General features: G+C 45.0%; 1 protein-coding gene across 1 annotated transcript in view; it reads right to left on the bottom strand.

Annotated features, from left to right (window-relative positions):
• Positions 1-21,872, bottom strand: part of FOCAD (focadhesin) — a gene marked incomplete at its 3' end in the record, with an annotated part of 239,052 nt that overhangs the window by 120,003 nt on the left and 97,177 nt on the right. The window contains exons 8-11 of the mRNA XM_089662672.1: positions 13,337-13,543; positions 13,096-13,183; positions 9,875-10,083; positions 6,259-6,519 (exon numbers count right to left, since the gene is read on the bottom strand). Of these exons, the coding sequence (XP_089518798.1) occupies positions 6,259-6,519; positions 9,875-10,083; positions 13,096-13,183; positions 13,337-13,543 (765 nt within the window). The remainder of the gene's footprint in view (positions 1-6,258; positions 6,520-9,874; positions 10,084-13,095; positions 13,184-13,336; positions 13,544-21,872) is intronic.

The following is a 21,872-nucleotide window of genomic DNA, read 5'->3' as shown; positions in this document are numbered from 1 at the left end:
GGGGTGTAGTATCGTACATACAAGAGCCAGGCACAGGCTCTCACTGTATTAAGAAGTCTTCTGTATCCCCTCATTCCGCCCCTCCCTCAGGAATGCGTTCAGTGTAGCTGTTTAAACAATCCTCTTGCCAAATAAGATAGTGAAGATACCAGTTGATGTGGTGTAGAAAAAGAAGCTGTTATGCTTTGGGTGTAGTCAGAGAAGTGAGGACCGTCTTCGATATAACATCTATCGGACAGAAAGCAAAGGAGAATCTAGCTGCAACAACGAAACCGAGTGTGAGACCAGAAATCTCTTTTTAGCTCATCAGACTTGAAACTGCTTAACCCCCAGCATTTATTTGGCAAGTACTTATTTACCTAAACTTCTTTCTGTTATCTGTTTGCTGTGCTGTTGTGCTCTGTATATTTATATATATATATATATATATATATATATATATATATATATGTTACATCTTCTTTCTGTAAATATTTTTACTGCACCCTTTTAACCTTTTGGTAATAAATCTTACTTTCTAAAAGTGTTGAACTGTTTCTATAGCTCCTGAATGTAACTTACGAATCCCTGCCGCTGAAAAGCGCTACTATGAGTATTTAACCCTCTGTATAACCAGTCTGTAGAGATAGCGGGATACTGACGGTTAACCAATCACCCTGGTGTATTGCTGAGTTTCCTCTGTATAAAAAGGAGGTGGTGGCAGTGTGAAGGGTTAATTGCGTAATTAACCTGACCCAGTAACAAACGCTCCCAGGCTGCAGGTACATTGATTGTGGTCCAATTAGCTGGAAAATCGTTGTGCAAGGTGCAGCTGGGCGTGGCATTGTTACGCACGTGACATCGTGGTTTTAAATTGGCTAGTCCTTCGGTCACGAGTTTGGTGAGAAGGTCTGGGGTCTGACGCCGTGCTCGTCACACCAACCACAAGTGTCCAGCAGTGCCACCCACCTGAGCAAATCAGTGCCTAGCAGTGCCACCCATCAGTGCCCAGCAGTGCCACCCATCAGTGCCACCCATCAGTGCTGCCTAGCAGTGCCGCCAGTCAGTGACCAGCAGTGCAGCCAGTCAGTGCAATCAGTCAGTGCCACCCATCAGTGCCACCTATCAGTGCCCATCATTGTTGCATATTAGAGCCAGGTCCAGCTCATCAGTGCCGCCTATCAGTGCCCATCATTGTTGCATATCAATGCCAGCTCATCAGTGCCGCCTATCAGTGCAAGTCAGTGCTACCTATCAGTGCAGCCTCATCAACGTATATCAGTTGAGAAAAATTACCTGTTTGTAAAATATAATAGAAAGAAAAATTTTTTTTTCCAAAATGTTTGCTTTTTTTTGTTTATAGCGCAAAAAAATAAAACAACCAGCGGCGAGTACATACCACGAAAAGAAAGCTCTATTTGTGTGAAACAAATGATAAAAATTTCATATGGGTGCAGTGCTGCATGACAGTGCAATTGTCAATCAAAGTGCGACAGTGCTGAAAGCTGAAAATTGGCCTGGGCAGGAAGGGGATAATTGAATTCGATATATTCTATATGTGCTGTACACCAAGGATTATGGATGCACAGCTGCCCCACGGGCATAAATAAAATAATCTGAATGGCTCCGTCCACTATCTTAATATTAGGAAAAAACTTCTTATTCTGGGATTTTAACGGAAGTGGGACATTCAGATTCCTTCTGCTTTACAAAGGCTCTTCCTTGATTAGTTTAGAAGTGCCCAATTCTATTGAGAAATTTATTGTTTGCTATAGGAAACAGGAACAGGTTTTTTCTCCATTTGAAGCCAGAAAATCATTGTCACCATATTCACCAACAGAGGTGTGCAAGAAAAGGATAGTGTCATCAAAACTAAGACAGGGAGTTGTGTTTAGCCTGAAAACCCACAGTATGCATTCCAGCAAGCCAGAGCTAGCCATGGCTGAGAAAGGGTAAACTGCAAACACTTGCAAGCCCTGAATCATCCAACAGCTGGATAAGTGCACAGGACGAATCATTAGGTTCAGACATAAGTGGACCACTCAGGAGATGGTAAAACATGTTGCTAAGCAACTAGGCGCATTTTGGGTCCCATCTCATCCCTAAATATTCAGCAGCTAGGTCATCTGTCTAATTAATATAATGAAAGTGTGTTTTATCCCCATATCCTCCCCTCTGTCTTTTAACTGCATGTAATTTTCCACTGTCCATTGCTTCACTCAATGTGTGTGAAAATGCAGTCCCTGGGAGGAAAACAATAACATAAATGCTGAGTGGGAATTGTGTCTGCTGACAATTGTGACTCATTTGCTTATGAACACAGAATAGGTGCTAGTGGATTTTCAAGTCACAGGGAGAAAATAACACATGCAATTTTCACACACATGATTCAAATCAATAGCTCCCCAAGCAGTGGTGTACCTAGGCTATCAAGTCCCTGAAGCTTATAATCTTTACCCCCACCTGCATCATCAAAATATAGAATATGGTGCAATAAGGTGCAGCAAGATAAAGTGCTTAGTGAAAACAAGTATACACCCAGTAATTCATGTAAATACATATTTCCAGCAGCCCTAGAGCTGATTGGCTGAGGTGGAGATCGTAAAGCCTTCTGCTAGCCTCTTCATATCAGCTAATCAGAGGAAGCTTTGTACTCTTTATTACTGATTAAAAAACAACGCTTCTCCTGAATGGAAGAGAAGCATTTAGGCTGAGTAAATTTTGTTCCAGCAAAAGATGAGACATCACCTGTACTGCTGCAGATCACAGAGCTGCATACCAATCTTTAACAAACTCGTGCAGACTCCACCTCCGCAACATCGCCAAAATACGCGCGTTCCTAACCCCAGAAACCACTAAACAGCTCATCCACTCCCTCATCGTATCACGACTCGACTACTGCAACTCCCTCCTCACTGGCCTGCCTCGCCGCTGGCTATCCCCGCTTCAGTCGATCCTGAATACGGCTGCCAGACTCATTCACCTTTCCAACCGCTCCGTTTCCGCCACCCCCCTCTGCCAATCCCTCCACTGGCTTCCGATTGCGCAACGGATCAAATTCAAAATCCTAACATTGACGTACAAAGCTGTTCACCATACTGCCCGAACTACATCACTGACCTAATATCCAAGTTCCGCCCAGCACGCACACTCCGCTCTTTACAAGACCTCCTTCTCTCTAGTTCCCTGGTCTCCTCCTCCCATGCCCGCCTCCAGGACTTCTCCAGGGTGTCACCCATCCTCTGGAACTCCCTGCCCCAACCCATCAGATTATCACATACTCTCCTCTCCTTTAGGCGCACCCTGAAAACCCATCTCTTCAGGGAAGCCTACCCCACCCCCTGATAACTTGACCGACCTCCTCCACTCTTCCTACCACTCCATCCCCCACAGCTATTTCCTCCTGTACCACTATCCCCTCCCTCCTAGATTGTAAGCTCCAAAGAGCAGGGCCCTCAATCCCCTCATGTTTTGCATTGTATTGGTATTGTTCTGTCACATGTTCTGTCCCCCTTTGTAATGTACAGCGCTGAGCGAACTATTGGCGCTTTATAAATACTGTATAATAATAATAATACTCTACATAGCTTATGCTACTACATTATGATACAGCAAGCACTGCCAAATCCTTTAGTAATGGAATTGTTTGTTTAGTCCAGCTTGGCCTAAACCAACTATTTTAGGTGACAGGAAACCTGGACATTCAGCTTCAAGGCTTCCCCTGAAGGGATCTATTCTGGTGCACCCGTTAGCAAAAGTCTTAGCTAGTAGGGAAAAGTAGAGAAAGAGGAGAAGAAGCACTCTAAAAGTAGCAATTGGTCTTCACCTAGTGGTCACTGTTGTCTTTGCTGCAGATTGGTATCGGCCCTCAGGATCACCCCACCAAGGCTGGAACAGAAAGGCTATGGTGCGGAGACTGTTTACAGGGCTGCAGACGAGAGTGATCAGGTTACACAAAAGTCTTGGCAGGTGAGCGAGTAGTCAGGTCCAGGCAGATAGCAAGCAAGAAAGTAATCTGGTCCAGGCTAGTGACAGGCAATAAAGTAGTCAGGTAAATTCGGGTCAGTAATACACAGACAAGTATTATAGCTCTGGGGGCACTGGTGATAAGACACATCACCAGTCCTGGAAGACCCAGCAGGTATCCTGTAAAAACTGGAGGCCCTGAGAATCTTAGAAACCCCAGAAAGAACTATGTGAGTATTGAAGGCCTTAGTAATTCTGTAAGTCCTGGAAAGCTAGGTTCACACTTGAGCTGATGGGTGCGGGTTCGGGAATCGCAGCTGTTCCCGCACCCACAACCACCCGCAGCCAAATTGCGCTGCTCTATAGAGACACACAGAGCTGCCATTCATTCTTAATTGCACCCCCACGCATCTCAACTCGCAGCATATTAGGGGGTGTGGGAACCATTCAAATGAATAGGCTGCCATGCCCAAGCAAACTTGCACAAATGTGAACTTAAGGGAAGACCTGGTAGGGATCCTGTGAGTACTATAAACAGCACCATTCGTCAGAAGAACTGCAGACAGATACAAGTAGTGTGTGTTTGGACCGATTTAGATTTTTGCCTACATATATTGAACACACAATTTTTATTGAGAATGTTCTTAAATATATGTATTTGTATGAATAGCTGGGTTTAATTTGTTTCACTTTCCAGTTTATTTTGTTGTACCCAGGGATGCACCGAAATTTCGGCAGCCGAAACATATTAGCCGAAAATAGTCATATCGGCATTTTGTCGATAGGAAAATTTTAGCCAATACAGGTGCCTGTATGTATTGCATATGGGGAGGGGGGGCAGTGGAGAATGACAGGAGAGGAGCAGTGTATTTAGTGAGATACCACTAAATGTCACTGCCAGTTTTTAAATGTAATTACCGGCTTTTATTTCCCCTTTACTATAGCTCTGAGAATGAGCTGTCATTCTCTCCTCCACGAAAGGAAACTAAGCGGCGGGGTAATGTTACTGAGTGACCCCACCCCTTAGTTTCCCTTAGCAGCGGTGAGAATGACAGCTCCTTCTCAGAGCTATAGTGAAGGGAAAAAAAGAGCCGGTAATTACATTTAAAAACCAGTATTGTTTTTAAATGTAATTACTGGCTTTTTTTTTTTCTTCAGTATAGCTTCGAGAAGCTGTCATTCTCATAGCCGCTAAGGGAACCTAAGGGGTGGGGTCACTCAGTAACATTACCCAGTGACCCCACCCCTTAGTTTCCTTTAGCGGATGGGAGAATGACAGATCATTCTTGGAGCTATAGTGAAGGGAAAAAAAAGCGGGTAGGTACATTTAAAAACCGGCAGTGACATAGGAGCAGCCAGTGAGGGAGCCTGAGTGTACAATCTGCTCCCTCACTGTATACACTGTTCCTCTCCTGCCACCTCCTTGCACACACTGCCCTCCCCCTACAAAGAAGACCTGTCACTCGTATGCTATCACATAGGGGACTATTGGTCCCCTATGTGATAGCAATATCATTATAAGTTAAAAAAATAAATAAAATACACATTTATGTTAAAAAAATAAAAAAAAAACATTTTTGAGCCTCTCCACCACCACATACGCAGACATTTTGGTTTCTATTTTCAGCCACGTGCATTCTGAATTTTCGGTATCAGTTTCAGCACCAGAATTTTCTTTTTTTGTGAACCACTAGTTGTACTATATTGCGCAAAGAAAGCAGATTTATATATTTATGCGCTTGTATATTTGCTTTCGATGTTGTGTAACATTAAAGTACTGGCAAGTGCACAATTTGTAAAGGGAGAGTACAGACATTTCACGGACTATTAAGACTGTCATTCAACTGCAGCACATAATCTTTTCCCATTAGCAGAGTCAGTTGAATCGTTGTTCTGGCTAAAAAACAAATCTAAATATGATACATATGCAATATTTTATATTTATCAGATTAAAAAAATAAGGGCAGGACAGCTGTCAGCAACACATCCAATATCATCACACTGATTGGAGTCAAGGTTGGCTCACTCCTGGCTCCAATTAGCTCTGGGAGAAGTCATTAAGCTAGGGCCTCACATACTTTTTCCTCCCTGCACTGTGAATGTTTATATGTTATGTGCAATTAAACCATGGCAACATCTAATGTTTGTGTAGTATTATGTTCAGCAGACTGTGTTCTTCTATTGTTGTGACTTAGATGACGTTCAGAGCACATTTTATGCCCAATTCATGCAAAACTCCACGTAATCCCAAGGGGTTCACATACTTTTTCTTGCAACTGTATATCAAAGTAATTAAGGTATGTTTTTTTTTACCTGAGAAGAGTCAGCCCTGGCAACATCACTGGCAACTTTAAGTGCTTGGCTCAGACGGTGTCCTGACTCATGAATAAGAAGATATCCCAGCAGTAGTGATATATGCGCCGGTACACATGTAGTGAATGGCAGTATTGATGACAAAGAGCACAACCAGTCAAAGGAAGCACTACTATCTTCCTTAAATTTGTTTAACTTGGTCAAAGTAACAGTTATTATATAGTGCCAACTTGATACAGGCAAAGACAGCATCTCTACAGCCTAGGATGAGAAGAAAGAAAAAAGGAAAATGTAAATCCAAGCCTGGGTCTAAAAAATCATGTAATTTTAGAACCTTGTTGTTTTGTCTATATACAGTATAAAATAAAAAGTCAGGTTTGCATGCACATGTTCATACATTGGGTAAATAAAATATCTACAAACAGGCTATTTATTTTGTACATTTTGTGATAGTGAAATGGAAAAAAATGAATTTTTGTTAGCATATGATTGGTTGATTTAAGTGAACACAGCTTTGGGACAGCCTCTATTTCTTCAGTAAATCAGACCCAATGGAGGAGATTTGTTAAAACTGGAGAACTCAGAATCTGGTGCAGCTGTGCATAGTAACCAATCAGCTTCCAAATTCAGGTTGTTCAATTAAGCCTTGATGGTAAAACCTAAAAGCTGGTTTCTATGCAGAGGTGCGCCAGATGTTTCATTTTTCAGTAGATCACCCCCCAATATAATTTGCAAGAGTCTTTACAGGCTGTAAACAGAACATCTTCTCATTGCGGTATATTATGTAAAGAATGTAGACTTGCTCAAGACATTCAGAGCAAAGTAACAGGTTCTCTTGACAGTCCACCCCCTCCACCTACTAATACATTCTCTGTGCTTCCCTGCCACCCCGTTTGCCTGCTGGAGCCCTGTGTTAAATACTTGTGTAAGATCCATGTCAATTAAAAGCCAGCAGCCAAAAATACTGTAGGTTCTGACTTTTAACAAACAGGTACTTACCAGCCTATGGAGTTGAACGCAGTCTTCCGCAGAACGGATTCTTCTCCTTACTTCAGATTCCCTGGCACCACTATTTTGGATGTGGGAGCCAGACTTCCTTAAAGCTCACAGCTGGCTCCCAACTGCGCATGCACAAGACTGTGCAGAGCTTTAAGATTAGTACGGCAGCCTCACGTGATATGGGACTTGTCTCAGGAGCAGACTAAACTGACATCATCCTTGTCTAGGTAAGGACTGAGGAAGTGGGAGTGGGTACCTGTCAAAAAAAGGTACCCCCCCAAAACAAAAAACAACCCCCCCAAAAACCCTGCAAATCTGTTGGGGGGTGGAGGGGGGTGGTACTTTCATTTCTGAGTGAAGGTCTGCTTCTACATGACAATGCTTTGTCTGGCCGTTGGGTAATCATACTGAGTAGAGAGTAAGAAGAGAAGGTCAGAGGTTCCCCCAAACCTGGAAGTACAAGGTATATTTAAGGGCTCTGGACAGAATAGTTCAAGCAACGTCAGCTAGGGGACCGATTTCCGACATGTACACTGATCTATTAGAGAATTTTTATTGAAGTTTCCTGTACGGTCCAGGGCAGGGTGGGAACAGGGCATCGGCCCTATCTTGAAGGAGGTATGGAGGGAGATCCTTCGATTTCTCCCTTTTGTTTCTCTTTCCCCATTACACAGATTAAAACAGATTTTTATTCTTCATAGGGTGTATAGAACCCCTGAAATTCTTCACACCATAGGTTTGAAATCTGACCCAGCCTGTGCTAGATGTGGTAACCCTGGTTCTCTTATACACCATTTGTGGCGATGCTCCAAACTCCAGAGATATTGGACGGAAGTGGTTGGTACACTTAATGGGCTTCTGGATGTGAATATTCCTGTTGAACTACTTACAGGTTTACTGGGCTACGTAGATTCTTTTATCTACACATCCTCTATGGTGACTAGTATTCTGCGGGCACTTTTTGTGGTCTGTAGACAAATTGACCTTAAGTGGACCTCCCAATATCCTCCTACTTTATCTGACTGGATTTGATCAACAAGCTTATTTCCTTTGAAAACAATACATATTTTTTAAAGAAACTCAGTGAGTAAGTTTGATGCCATTTGGTCAAAATGGCTTGAGTTTATGTCTCCTGTATGGAACTAGGCCTATTTTTTGTTTTAAAGTATTGATGTCTATGTATGGGGAAACATGGTATTTCTTTATTTATAGGCGCTATGTTTTGATGGTCAGTTATAGATTAAGTAATGTTATGGCTGTGGTTGTTATTATGATAGCTGTGTTTTTTTTCTTTTTTATATTTTCTTTTTGTGATGCCCTGCGTGGCGAGTATTGTATGTATGTATGTAATTGTTTGTGCCTATTTTTTTAAACAAATGCACATAAATAAAAAAAATTAAGGGCTCCAACAAAGCTTTTAACAAAGACTAGAAAAGGTATAATTTTGGGGAAGAGGATGTACTTAAAATAACCTGTCCCTTTGCCATGAATGGGCAAAGTGCCAGTTTCATCTGGAGGATGGAGGCATTGCTGGTGGAATGTATTTCTATATGTAAGATACTATAAAGAAGAAAAAAAGCATGTACGTGAAGTTAAAGAAGTGATTCTTAGCACAAGATTTTTAAGTGGACATGCTAAGTCATGCACTGGCTGGGTATGATGTCTTAATTGCATTAGGCCAGTGTTTCTCAAAGAACAATCTAAGGACTCTGTCATCACTCAGTGCCAGAGATACTAATGCATCTCTGATTATTATTAAAAAGAGGCCCAGGGTGGCCAGCACGAGTTGAAAGTAGTGGAAAAGAAAAATGATACCCCTGGCTCGACTGTTAGTCTGAAGCCCTGAAGACCACTTTCTTGGCACCTTTGTCACTATGAGTTTTTTCTTGGTGTCTTTATGAGATAAAGAAAAAAAAAACAGAAGTGTGGAATATAAGAAATACAGAAGCAAACAAAAAGAGATAAATCCAGGTAATGTGAAGCCTGATGTGAGGTTATTTTAGGCCATCTACAATGCATACAACTTTACTTGGAAAAGTTAGGCTTCTTTCACACAGGTATTCTGTTTTTTTTTTTCATTAGTTCTGTCATGTTTTTTTCAAAGAAAAAACAAACCAGTTCTTCATCAGTTTACATCAGTTTTTACATCAGTTTTTTTTTACATCCACCAATGCAAAAACCGATGCAAAAATTGACTGTTTGTCCGTTTACATCCGTTTTTCATCTGTTCTGTTTTTTTTTCATGGAACAAAAATAGGACTTTTATCCATTCCAAAAATTGTATGTTGAAGGAAGTGGACTTAAATGGATGATCATCCATTCCATTTTTCCATAGAGATACATTGAAGTTTGTTTTTCATCCATCAAAGGATGGATGAAAAACAGAAAAAAGGAATGTCTGTATGAAAGGGGGCTTAAAAGTTGATTGTAGTAGTCATATGCTGGCACTGGAATTGTGACCATAAAGTATAAACCAGTTTGCAGCTGGGAATAGGCACTGTAACCACGGGAATACATGCGGTACCTTCAATATTTTGTGTATTTGTACGTTAACATTTGTGCATGCGCTGGTTAATTTATCATCATTTCAGAGCTGAATATATACAATATATATTACCAGTTTCTCTGTCACCATCTCCCTTTGGTCTACATTTTGTATTCTTTCCAAGATTGTTAGGGCCAGTTGCTGAAAAGAAGATCCTCCATCTTTTACACTGAAGCAGTCTGCCAAGCCTGAAGATGAAACTACCAGCAATACTGGCATGACTAACAGTCGAGCCAGGGGTATCATTTTCTTTTCCACTGGTGTTTCCAAAATTTTAAGAACTATGAAGAAGTAAATGATAATAATACAACAATTGCCATACAGTAGGTCAAATACAAAAATCAATATGAACACATTAATGATGCAAGCATCCAATAGGCATGGAGTTTGTAAAGCAGTTAACCTTACAAACTCCATGTTTAGTGGTGACTGAAGGCATCTATAATATATAAGTTTAGCGCTTCAATACGGACTAGTACATGGAGTGGTAAATAAATAACCAGCAGTCGAAAACATTCATATACTAATAATGTGATAGTTCATTGCACCAACAGCAGAATCCTCTGGTGAGCTTGAAATAAAATAAAAATAAATGAAATAAAAATCTTCAGTGAAACAGCTTCTTCAATGATCACAAAATCAATGCTAACACCATGTGCCTCCACCAAGAATCACTCAAAGGATTAGCAGAGTGTATGTGACCCTCATGAGAGAAGTCACACAGCACTTGCTATGTTGAATGTTCCCCAGCTCAGCAGCCCATGGAATGGTCTTTCGCCTCAGAGCGGTTCTTCTTACAGTACTCTCAAGATCCAGACATCAACCATGCAAGGGATTCTCAGAAGTACAGGGACTTCTGGGACTCTAGGTCAAGCTTAGCGCTGGGCAGGGAGGGCATGGCCACCCGAGCCAGCGAAGGAAATGTGGAGAGGCGCTTTGGTAAGTCCCAGTGCTCTGCTCTGGACACACTGACAGTTTCATGAGGGTCACATACACTCTGGTAAGCCTCAGAGTGATTCTTGGTGGAGGATACGTGGTGTTAGCACTGAAATGCTTATCAGTGAAGAAGCTGTTCCACTGAAAAAAAATGTTATATTTAATTTATTTTTATTTTATTTAAAGCACTTTGCTCACCAGAGGATTCTGCTGTTGGTGCAATGAACATTTTTTGAATATTATTGTTTTAGATTGCTGGTTATTTATTTACCACTTCATGCACTAGTCAGTATTGAAGCGCTGCACTTATATACTATAGTTTATTTTATATAGTGTATCCTATACTGTGTGCCAATTGATATTTATATAGTTTCCTTTTATTTCACAGAATGTTTGGATTTTATTTCAGGCTGCAGGCATGTGTTTTGCTCCTGTGTAGGTTTTCTCTGCTCCTCTTATTTTTAACCCGCTCACAAAAAATAGTAGGTTTGAGCTCCATTAAACAGTGTTAGAATGGACACAGAAGTCATATCATATACACATAAGATTCCAGCTGCTATCTTTACAGTGTGGGCTACAAAATTAAATTACATATCTAAATTATATATCTAATTGTTACACACAATGCACTATGCAATATAACAACACTATAGGAGCATAACAGGAGACACAGGTCATGCTCAATACATTTTACAATATACTACTAGTACTAGGAGTGACGTAAAAGGTTTGTAATATGTTGAGAGGGAACGATCTAACATAACATTTTCATTAACTTAGCAATAGATCAGAAAATATATGATAGCCATGAATGAACCTGGCTAGCAGCTGGTATGAAGGTGAACACAGTTAAAGTGAAATTTTGAAAATAAAAATATGGGAGCTGCCACTGCTAACCTGATTTCAAAGGTAAAGGGTTTGGGACTATCATTCCTAATTTGATGTCAACACGATGAAATCAATGACCTTAGAAAAGTATGCAGCCAGTGAAGCCTAAATAGTCTGGAACCTACTTTGCATGTTTGGTTAAGGTTGGTGACTGATTAGGTAGTGAAGTTGAGATCAGGGTGACAGCCATGACACCCTTTAAAAGCAATTAATCAGTGGAAGCTCCCACAGTTTGCCTTTAGAGGTTCACTTTAAAGCTAAACTCTGGGAATTATTTGTATTGCATACCTACATTGATCAAGCATGGCACAATGTAAGCATGCATTACTCATACCGGATAGTCTGCTGGGGAACTTGTAAATCACTGTAGTAATCTGGGATACTACAGTGATAGCTGTAATCTTTAGGGTCCTGTTCATGTTTTATGCGAGTGACTGCTCCACTGCATACTGACCATATGGGGTCATTTGCTAGGCACTGACATTTAAAAACACCTTCTGTTTTTTTTTTAAATAAAAACCAGGTGTTCTCTGAGTGGACGAGATGGAGAGGAGGGCTATCAGGTATGAGTAATGCATACTTACATTTCGTCAAACTGGACCAATGTAGGTATGCAATAAAAATAACATCCTGAAGGAGATATCACTAAAGGATCTTGAAGAGGTGAAATAGGTACACAGAAGAAGCAAACAAGCACTAGAAAAAAATGTATGAACAGATATTACAGGTTACAGAAACCAAAAAACTGGCAAATAAGGCTGTTGTAGACCTCTCTGGTTATATCAACTCTAGTGGGCTTTTGCTACCATCAGAAATGCATCTCTCCATACAAGTCAACATATGAGCAGTTTGAAGCAGCCTGATGAAGGTCAGATGCAGGTCTGAAGGTGATGAACTGCAGGTCAACTGCAACAAACTCTCAGATATCATAAATGTCTAAAGTTGATATCAAATACAAGCAGAATGCACCTAAAACAAATAGTTTTGCCCATTGTTAAAAAGCAAAACCTGTAGACACAGGTCCTTATGTGTATATATGCTGCCAAAGTATTACTCCAGCTAAAATGTATTTCTTTCAGGTGCAATGGAAAACAGTTTTAACAGTGGTCAGCAGTATCCATCACCACTGGGGAAATGTGCCCTTATTTCCTGTTCCAAAGACAAGATGGAAAGCAAAAATCTCCCTAACGCTATGAAAAATCCCATCTTTGATAATTGTCACAGGGGTCTGCATTGATTGAATTTCACACTTCTCCAGATCTATTTAGGACAGTAACCTTTTGGATTTCCTATCACTTTCTTTATTGGTGATCCCTGTAACAGGGACAAGAAATGAGGGGAATCTGCCCAATGAGGACACAATAAAAACTTGACATAGGCTGTAACTCATTATCACTGTATTCAAAAACAAAAGTTTGGCTAAATTTGCAGTTCAATAAGAAAACACAACCCATCTGAAAGAATCCTACCTAGTTTCATCATCTGTCTTTGCTGACTGGCAGGTGCCTGTAGTAAAAGCAGACTGAGCCCGACTAAAGTCTGCTCTAATGGAAAACTCTGGAAAAGAAATCAAAGGCAACATATGATACAATATATTACATAAGCCAAAAGTTGATATTGCAATCTCTATAGTAGTGAAACACACACTTCAATTACAAAATTCTAAGAGTGGCAGATATATAGAAAATGAATAAAATGATTTTGACTTACTTCTTTCAGCACGTCCAAGTTTTGCTCAAGCATGTGTATGAGAGTGGAGCAGTCTCCTGTGATTTTCAAACTGACATCACATGCACACAGGATTTGAAGCGATAGCAGACAGAGCTCTTTTTTAAAGAAATCAGAATGTAGATGGAAGCTGGCACAAACATCCTTCATATACATGGTCACTTCTGTGATCTGGGTCCAGTTTGCAAGCTGTGTAACAGAAAGCATTGATTTGATGCAAGTTATATGAAACGTGTATTTTTCTGCTAACATATGTATAACGAATAAATAAGAGCTCTGGCCCAGGTTAAAAGATACAATAAACCTCACATAATATAAATCAAAAGTGCAGCGCTAATCAATAACAAGTGATCAGTGAAAATTAGAAAAAGTTAAAAAAAAAACGTAAAGTGATTCTAAAGGCTTGATTTTTTTTAAAATAACAAACAGGTCTATACTTATCTGTTGTTTTGCACAGAGCAGACCCGATCCTCCTCTTCTCGGATCCCCTTCCGACACTCCTAGCCCCTCCCTCCTGTTGGGTGCCCCCACAGCAAGTTGCTTGCTATGGGGGTAACCCAAGCTGCTGCCCTGTGTGTCCATTCAAACATGGAGCAGCAGCTGGGCCCTGCCCTCTCTCTTTTCTCATTGGCTCACTGGCTGTGAATGACAGCAGCAGGAGCCAATGAGGAGAGGGAGTCTCGTGACAGCTGAGACTGCAGTGCACATTGCTGGATCGAGAGGAGACTTAGGTAAGTATTGGGGGGGGGGGGGAATGCTACACAGAGAGAAGGTTTACAGCCTTTACAACCACTTCAAAGTTCAACATAAAAATGCTCCAATATTGCAAAGCATCCACAGAAATGTGTAAATAGTGCTTCCAGAAATCTAAAAAGAGAAAAGTGCCCAATAGTCTAATACCACTGAAGGGAAAAACACCTCAGAGTCCTGGTGGTAATAAAAATACATGAGGGTGCTTACTGGAACTATTTGGCTTTCAAATTAATGAAAAGGCCAGCAGCACTTTGGGGGTTAACCCCAAACTGATCCATGGCAGATGAAGGAACACTCTGACCCTGGGCCCTGCTCCACTCCACTCCCAAGCAACACGGGCATGTAAAACACAAGAACTCATGGTGCAGTATATCATTATATAGAAGATTCATTAAAAAAACAAAACAATATTGCACTCACATTTGATTAAAAGAAGACAGGCATTGTACGCTCTAAGCTGAAGCAATCACAAAAATGGCAATGCACTCCTTCCGGCCAGCGGACGTGCTGACGTCACATTAAGCCTAAGGGCTTGTTCACACTTGGCTCTTTTACCAACGCTTGCCAAACGCCCCTACAGCATTTGGCAAGCGTTGGTCCGGCGTTTGCGGACCGTTTTTTAATGTTCCGCAAACGCTGCATGCGCGGTTTAGCAGCGGTTGCTAGGCATTTGCCGAGCGTTAACAACGCCCCACAAACGCCTATAATGCAGTTTGAATGGTGTTTCCGCAAACGCCCCGCAACCGCACCGCAAAAGCCGGCCGGGCATTTGCGGAGCGGCACCATAGACTAGAATAGGAGGCTTCAACGCCTCCTGACTCGACCAGAGGCGTCCGTTTTGCCGCGACGCAAACGCTCCCGTTAGAACAGCACCATGTGCTGTAATGTGCAGAATTGGCAGAGGCATTTGGGAAGTAGTAAAAACGCTTCCCAAACGCCTCTCTGCCGCCTGCACACGCTAGTGTGAACGTAGCCTAAGAGAGTACGATGCCTGTCTTCTTTTATTCAAATGTGAGTGCAATATTGTTTTTTGTAAATAAATCTTCTATATAAGGATATACTGCATTATGCGTTTGTGTGTTTTATATGCCCATGTTGCTTCAGAGTGGAGTGGAGTGGAGCGGAAATCAGGGTCAGAGCATTCCTTCATCTGCCACAAATCATTTTTGGAATATTTTTCCAGTTTAAATACATACTTTTCTACGTGATTCAAAATAATAAACACAAATACATTGGCACATCACTACTTCTTGACATTTCATATATGGTTAATAAGACCACCAAAGTAGTGATGGGGCTCTCTAGGGGTTTGTGTCTTCAAATCCTCCATCTGCATGATCTATATTTTGAATACCTTTGACACAAACTGTCAAAGGTATTCAAAAGTATTCTGAAACAGTGTATAATACCGGAGCCATTAGTGTCAGCCATTGTAGCTGATGCTTTTGTTTAAAAAGTATTAACATTACCATTTGTTTGTACTAAAACACTCTGGGTGATATAGATATTCTCATGAATGTGTAAGGCGCACTAACACACTTTATAAAAACTGCACATTTTATCCACAGATCCTACATGCATATCCCACCATGACTTTGAAAGATATACTGTATATTACCCTCTTCACACATCCTTCTCACCTTTACAATTATCCCTTTCTACATCAAAGTTGGATTGCTTTTTAATCTTCTTTATCAAGCAAGCTGAATTGCGGATAAAATGTAAAACTTAAAGGGACATATTATTAAAACATTAAATCAGACATTCTCCAAACATTCACTGCAGGTGAATCTTTCTAGACATATTTCAGCTCTTTGGGTTTGTCTAATACACTGAAAGTCTGAGCTCACAGCTTCAGTTTTGCTCAATAGACTCTGGGCCTTTATGTAAAGTGATCTGGGCAGCTATAGAGCCACCCAATCACTTTATGTGCTTGTGGTGTGCTGCACCACCTTTGCTGTACTAGAGATGAGCGAATCGAACTTGGCGAAGTGGAATTCGTTTCGAATATTAGAAAAAATTTGCGTCGAATCCGAAAATTAGCAGACTTCGGATGCGCGAATCGAAATTTTTCCAAAAATGGCGGCGACATGTGTGGCGACGGAGCGGGGATCTCTGGGAAGGCACGCAGACAAGGCGCGCTGACCCATAATGCATTCATTCATGACATGTGATCGCATTAGCCAATCAGCAGCCAGCCAGCCAGCACTGTGTAATGGTGGAGCTATAAATTGCGGCCATCTTACAATTCTCCATTTGCCTCCGGTCATTCAAGAGAGACAGACCTCTCTGTATTAGGGACAGAGTTAGGGCCACAGATACTTTAGGGACACAGAATCGTTACTTAGGGACACAGAACTGTTACTCAGGGACACAGAACTGTTACTCAGGGACAGACACAGAATTGTTACTGAGGGACACAGAACTGTTACTCAGGGACACAGAACTGTTACTCAGGGACACAGAATTGTTACTCAGGGACAGACAGAATTGTTACTGAGGGACACAGAATTGTTACTGAGGGACACAGAATTGATACTCAGGGACACAGAACTGTTACTCAGGGACAGACACAGAATTGTTACTGAGGGACACAGAATTGTTACTGAGGGACACAGAATTGTTACTCAGGGACAGACATAATTGTTACTGAGGGACACAGAATTGTTACTGAGGGACACAGAATTGATACTCAGGGACACAGAACTGTTACTCAGGGACACAGAACTGTTACTCAGGGACACAGAACTGTTACTCAGGGACACAGAACTGTTACTCAGGGACACAGAATTGTTACTCAGGGACAGACACAGAATTGTTACTGAGGGACACAGAATTGTTACTCAGGGACACAGAATTGTTACTGAGGGACACAGAATTGTTACTGAGGGACACAGAATTGTTACTCAGGGACAGACACAGAATTGTTACTGAGGGACACAGAATTGTTACTGAGGGACACAGAATTGTTACTCAGGGACAGACACAGAATTGTTACTGAGGGACACAGAATTGTTACTGAGGGACACAGAATTGTTACTGAGGGACACAGAATTGTTACTGAGGGACACAGAATTGTTACTCAGGGACAGACACAGAATTGTTACTGAGGGACACAGAATTGTTACTCAGGGACACAGAATTGTTACTCAGGGACACAGAATCGTTACTCAGGGACACAGAATCGTTGAATTAAAGAGTATGTCAGACAACACGCAGAGGAGTGTCAGAGGAGGCCATGTTTTAGGAGCGAGCAGACGTGGCAGCAGAGGAAGGGGTCGAGGCAGCACTAGTCGCAGCCAGAGCCAGTGCTCCCGGTGTCATCCAGCGGTCGTGTCTCCACCGACAACCCTGCCGTCATCGATTGGTTGGCTCGGTCGTCTTCCTCTTCCCAGGTCACCTCTGACACCTACAGCCAACGGTCGGTGGGTACGTCAGACACAACCGTTAGTTGGCATGGCCCGAGAGCAAGCCCACTGAAATCACGTGTCCTCTACCTGCCCCTGTCCTTTGGTGTTCCCTCACCAAGCGAAGTATCGCATGCTGTGGGCTCAGCCCCACTGTACAGTGAGGAAGAGCTAACAGAGGGCGGTCAGGAACGGGGGGAGACATCCGCCTCTTCAGCAGCCAGGCGAAGAAGTACTGGCGAGGAGAATGGCTCGGTAGCCGGTCTAGAGACAGGTCTGTCTCCTGACCCACACGCAGCCGAGGGGGCTAGTAGTGAGGCGGAGACCCTAATTGATGATGATGAGGCTGATCGCACTTGGCAGCCTCGTCGTCATCAGGCTATTGCTTCCGCATCATCAGGAGAAGAGGGTGCCAGCTTGGCAGCGAGCAAAACAGTCGGTGGGTTGCCCAGGAGGCAGCAGGGTCGCAGCAGTGTCAGTGGAGGCAAACGGCCACGGAGTAGAGCACCAGCTCCACTGCAGCCTACCACCACGGCCAGTAGTGGTGCCGGTGTGCACGGAGGAAGTAGCAGTCAGCCAGTGAGGAGTAGCGGGGGCAAAGTTTCCTACTCGGCGGTGTGGCAATTTTTCGTCAAGCCGCCCGAGGAAGTAAACGTAGCCGTATGTTGACTATGTGGCCAGAAAGTCAAGCGTGGCCAGGGGGCCCATGTCTCCATCGCCACACTCTGCCATGTGCCACTTTCAGGTCTCCTCACACTGCTGGTGGGTTTCATTTTGTCATAGGGTGCTGGCAGATTACGGGCCTCCCATTGCTGCTGCCAGGCCCGTAATCTGCCATGGGCCCCTGTACCGCCTCCTCATGCTGCTGCCAGGCCCGTAATCTGTCATGGGTCCCTGTACCGCCTCCTCATGCTGCTGCCAGGTCCAGAGTCTCTCATGGGTCCCTGTACGGCCTCCCATTGCTGCTGTCTCCATCGCCACACTCTGCCATGTGCCACTTTCAGGTCTCCTCACACTGCTGGTGTGTTCCATTTTGTCATAGGGTGCTGGCAGATTACGGGCCTCCCATTGCTGCTGCCAGGCCCGTAATCTGTCATGGGTCCCTGTACGGCCTCCCATTGCTGCTGTCTCCATCGCCACACTCTGCCATTTGCCACTTTCAGGTCTCCTCACACTGCTGGTGTGTTCCATTTTGTCATAGGGTGCTGGCAGATTACGGGCCTCCCATTGCTGCTGCCAGGCCCGTAATCTGTCATGGGCCCCTGTACCGCCTCCTCATGCTGCTGCCAGGCCCGTAATCTGTCATGGGTCCCTGTACGGCCTCCCATTGCTGCTGTCTCCATCGCCACACTCTGCCATGTGCCACTTTCAGGTCTCCTCACACTGCTGGTGTGTTCCATTTTGTCATAGGGTGCTGGCAGATTACGGGCCTCCCATTGCTGCTGCCAGGCCCGTAATCTGCCATGGGCCCCCGTACCGCCTCCTCATGCTGCTGCCAGGTCCAGAGTCTCTCATGGGTCCCTGTACAGCCTCCCATTGCTGCTGTCTCCATCGCCACACTCTGCCATGTGCCACTTTCAGGTCTCCTCACACTGCTGGTGTGTTCCATTTTGTCATAGGGTGCTGGCAGATTACGGGCCTCCCATTGCTGCTGCCAGGCCCGTAATCTGCCATGGGCCCCCGTACCGCCTCCTCATGCTGCTGCCAGGTCCAGAGTCTCTCATGGGTCCCTGTACGGCCTCCCATTGCTACTGTCTCCATCGCCACACTCTGCCATGTGCCACTTTCAGGTCTCCTCACACTGCTGGTGTGTTCCATTTTGTCATAGGGTGCTGGCAGATTAAGGGCCTCCCATTGCTGCTGCCAGGCCCGTAATCTGCCATGGGCCCCCGTACCGCCTCCTAATGCTGCTGCCAGGTCCAGAGTCTCTCATGGGTCCCTGTACGGCCTCCCATTGCTGCTGTCTCCATCGCCACACTCTGCCATGTGCCACTTTCAGGTCTCCTCACACTGCTGGTGGGTTTCATTTTGTCATAGGGTGCTGGCAGATTACGGGCCTCCCATTGCTGCTGCCAGGCCCGTAATCTGCCATGGGCCCCTGTACCGCCTCCTCATGCTGCTGCCAGGCCCGTAATCTGTCATGGGTCCCTGTACCGCCTCCTCATGCTGCTGCCAGGTCCAGAGTCTCTCATGGGTCCCTGTACGGCCTCCCATTGCTGCTGTCTCCATCGCCACACTCTGCCATGTGCCACTTTCAGGTCTCCTCACACTGCTGGTGTGTTCCATTTTGTCATAGGGTGCTGGCAGATTATGGGCCTCCCATTGCTGCTGCCAGGCCCGTAATCTGTCATGGGTCCCTGTACGGCCTCCCATTGCTGCTGTCTCCATCGCCACACTCTGCCATTTGCCACTTTCAGGTCTCCTCACACTGCTGGTGTGTTCCATTTTGTCATAGGGTGCTGGCAGATTACGGGCCTCCCATTGCTGCTGCCAGGCCCGTAATCTGTCATGGGCCCCTGTACCGCCTCCTCATGCTGCTGCCAGGCCCGTAATCTGTCATGGGTCCCTGTACGGCCTCCCATTGCTGCTGTCTCCATCGCCACACTCTGCCATGTGCCACTTTCAGGTCTCCTCACACTGCTGGTGTGTTCCATTTTGTCATAGGGTGCTGGCAGATTACGGGCCTCCCATTGCTGCTGCCAGGCCCGTAATCTGCCATGGGCCCCCGTACCGCCTCCTCATGCTGCTGCCAGGTCCAGAGTCTCTCATGGGTCCCTGTACAGCCTCCCATTGCTGCTGTCTCCATCGCCACACTCTGCCATGTGCCACTTTCAGGTCTCCTCACACTGCTGGTGTGTTCCATTTTGTCATAGGGTGCTGGCAGATTACAGGCCTCCCATTGCTGCTGCCAGGCCCGTAATCTGCCATGGGCCCCCGTACCGCCTCCTCATGCTGCTGCCAGGTCCAGAGTCTCTCATGGGTCCCTGTACGGCCTCCCATTGCTGCTGTCTCCATCGCCACACTCTGCCATGTGCCACTTTCAGGTCTCCTCACACTGCTGGTGTGTTCCATTTTGTCATAGGGTGCTGGCAGATTAAGGGCCTCCCATTGCTGCTGCCAGGCCCGTAATCTGCCATGGGCCCCCGTACCGCCTCCTAATGCTGCTGCCAGGTCCAGAGTCTCTCATGGGTCCCTGTACGGCCTCCCATTGCTGCTGTCTCCATCGCCACACTCTGCCATGTGCCACTTTCAGGTCTCCTCACACTGCTGGTGTGTTCCATTTTGTCATAGGGTGCTGGCAGATTACGGGCCTCCCATTGCTGCTGCCAGGCCCGTAATCTGTCATGGGCCCCTGTACCGCCTCCTCATGCTGCTGCCAGGCCCGTAATCTGTCATGGGTCCCTGTACGGCCTCCCATTGCTGCTGTCTCCATCGCCACACTCTGCCATGTGCCACTTTCAGGTCTCCTCACACTGCTGGTGTGTTCCATTTTGTCATAGGGTGCTGGCAGATTACGGGCCTCCCATTGCTGCTGCCAGGCCCGTAATCTGTCATGGGCCCCTGTACCGCCTCCTCATGCTGCTGCCAGGCCCGTAATCTGTCATGGGTCCCTGTACGGCCTCCCATTGCTGCTGTCTCCATCGCCACACTCTGCCATGTGCCACTTTCAGGTCTCCTCACACTGCTGGTGTGTTCCATTTTGTCATAGGGTGCTGGCAGATTACGGGCCTCCCATTGCTGCTGCCAGGCCCGTAATCTGTCATGGGCCCCTGTACCGCCTCCTCATGCTGTTGCCAGGCCCGTAATCTGTCATGGGTCCCTGTACGGCCTCCCATTGCTGCTGTCTCCATCGCCACACTCTGCCATGTGCCACTTTCAGGTCTCCGCACACTGCTGGTGTGTTCCATTTTGTCATAGGGTGCTGGCAGATTACGGGCCTCCCATTGCTGCTGCCAGGCCCGTAATCTGCCATGGGCCCCCGTACCGCCTCCTCATGCTGCTGCCAGGTCCAGAGTCTCTCATGGGTCCCTGTACGGCCTCCCATTGCTGCTGTCTCCATCGCCACACTCTGCCATGTGCCACTTTCAGGTCTCCTCACACTGCTGGTGTGTTCCATTTTGTCATATGGTGCTGGCAGATTACGGGCCTCCCATTGCTGCTGCCAGGCCCGTAATCTGTCATGGGCCCCTGTACCGCCTCCTCATGCTGCTGCCAGGCCCGTAATCTGTCATGGGTCCCTGTACGGCCTCCCATTGCTGCTGTCTCCATCGCCACACTCTGCCATGTGCCACTTTCAGGTCTCCTCACACTGCTGGTGTGTTCCATTTTGTCATAGGGTGCTGGCAGATTACGGGCCT

Source organism: Staurois parvus, unplaced genomic scaffold (assembly GCF_062004578.1).
Source record: "Staurois parvus isolate SC_StPar_1 unplaced genomic scaffold, SC_StPar_1.0 ptg001518l, whole genome shotgun sequence".
Lineage (NCBI taxonomy): Eukaryota > Metazoa > Chordata > Amphibia > Anura > Ranidae > Staurois > Staurois parvus.
Note: the sequence above shows the minus strand (reverse complement) of the source record. Positions and strands in the feature narration are given on the sequence as shown.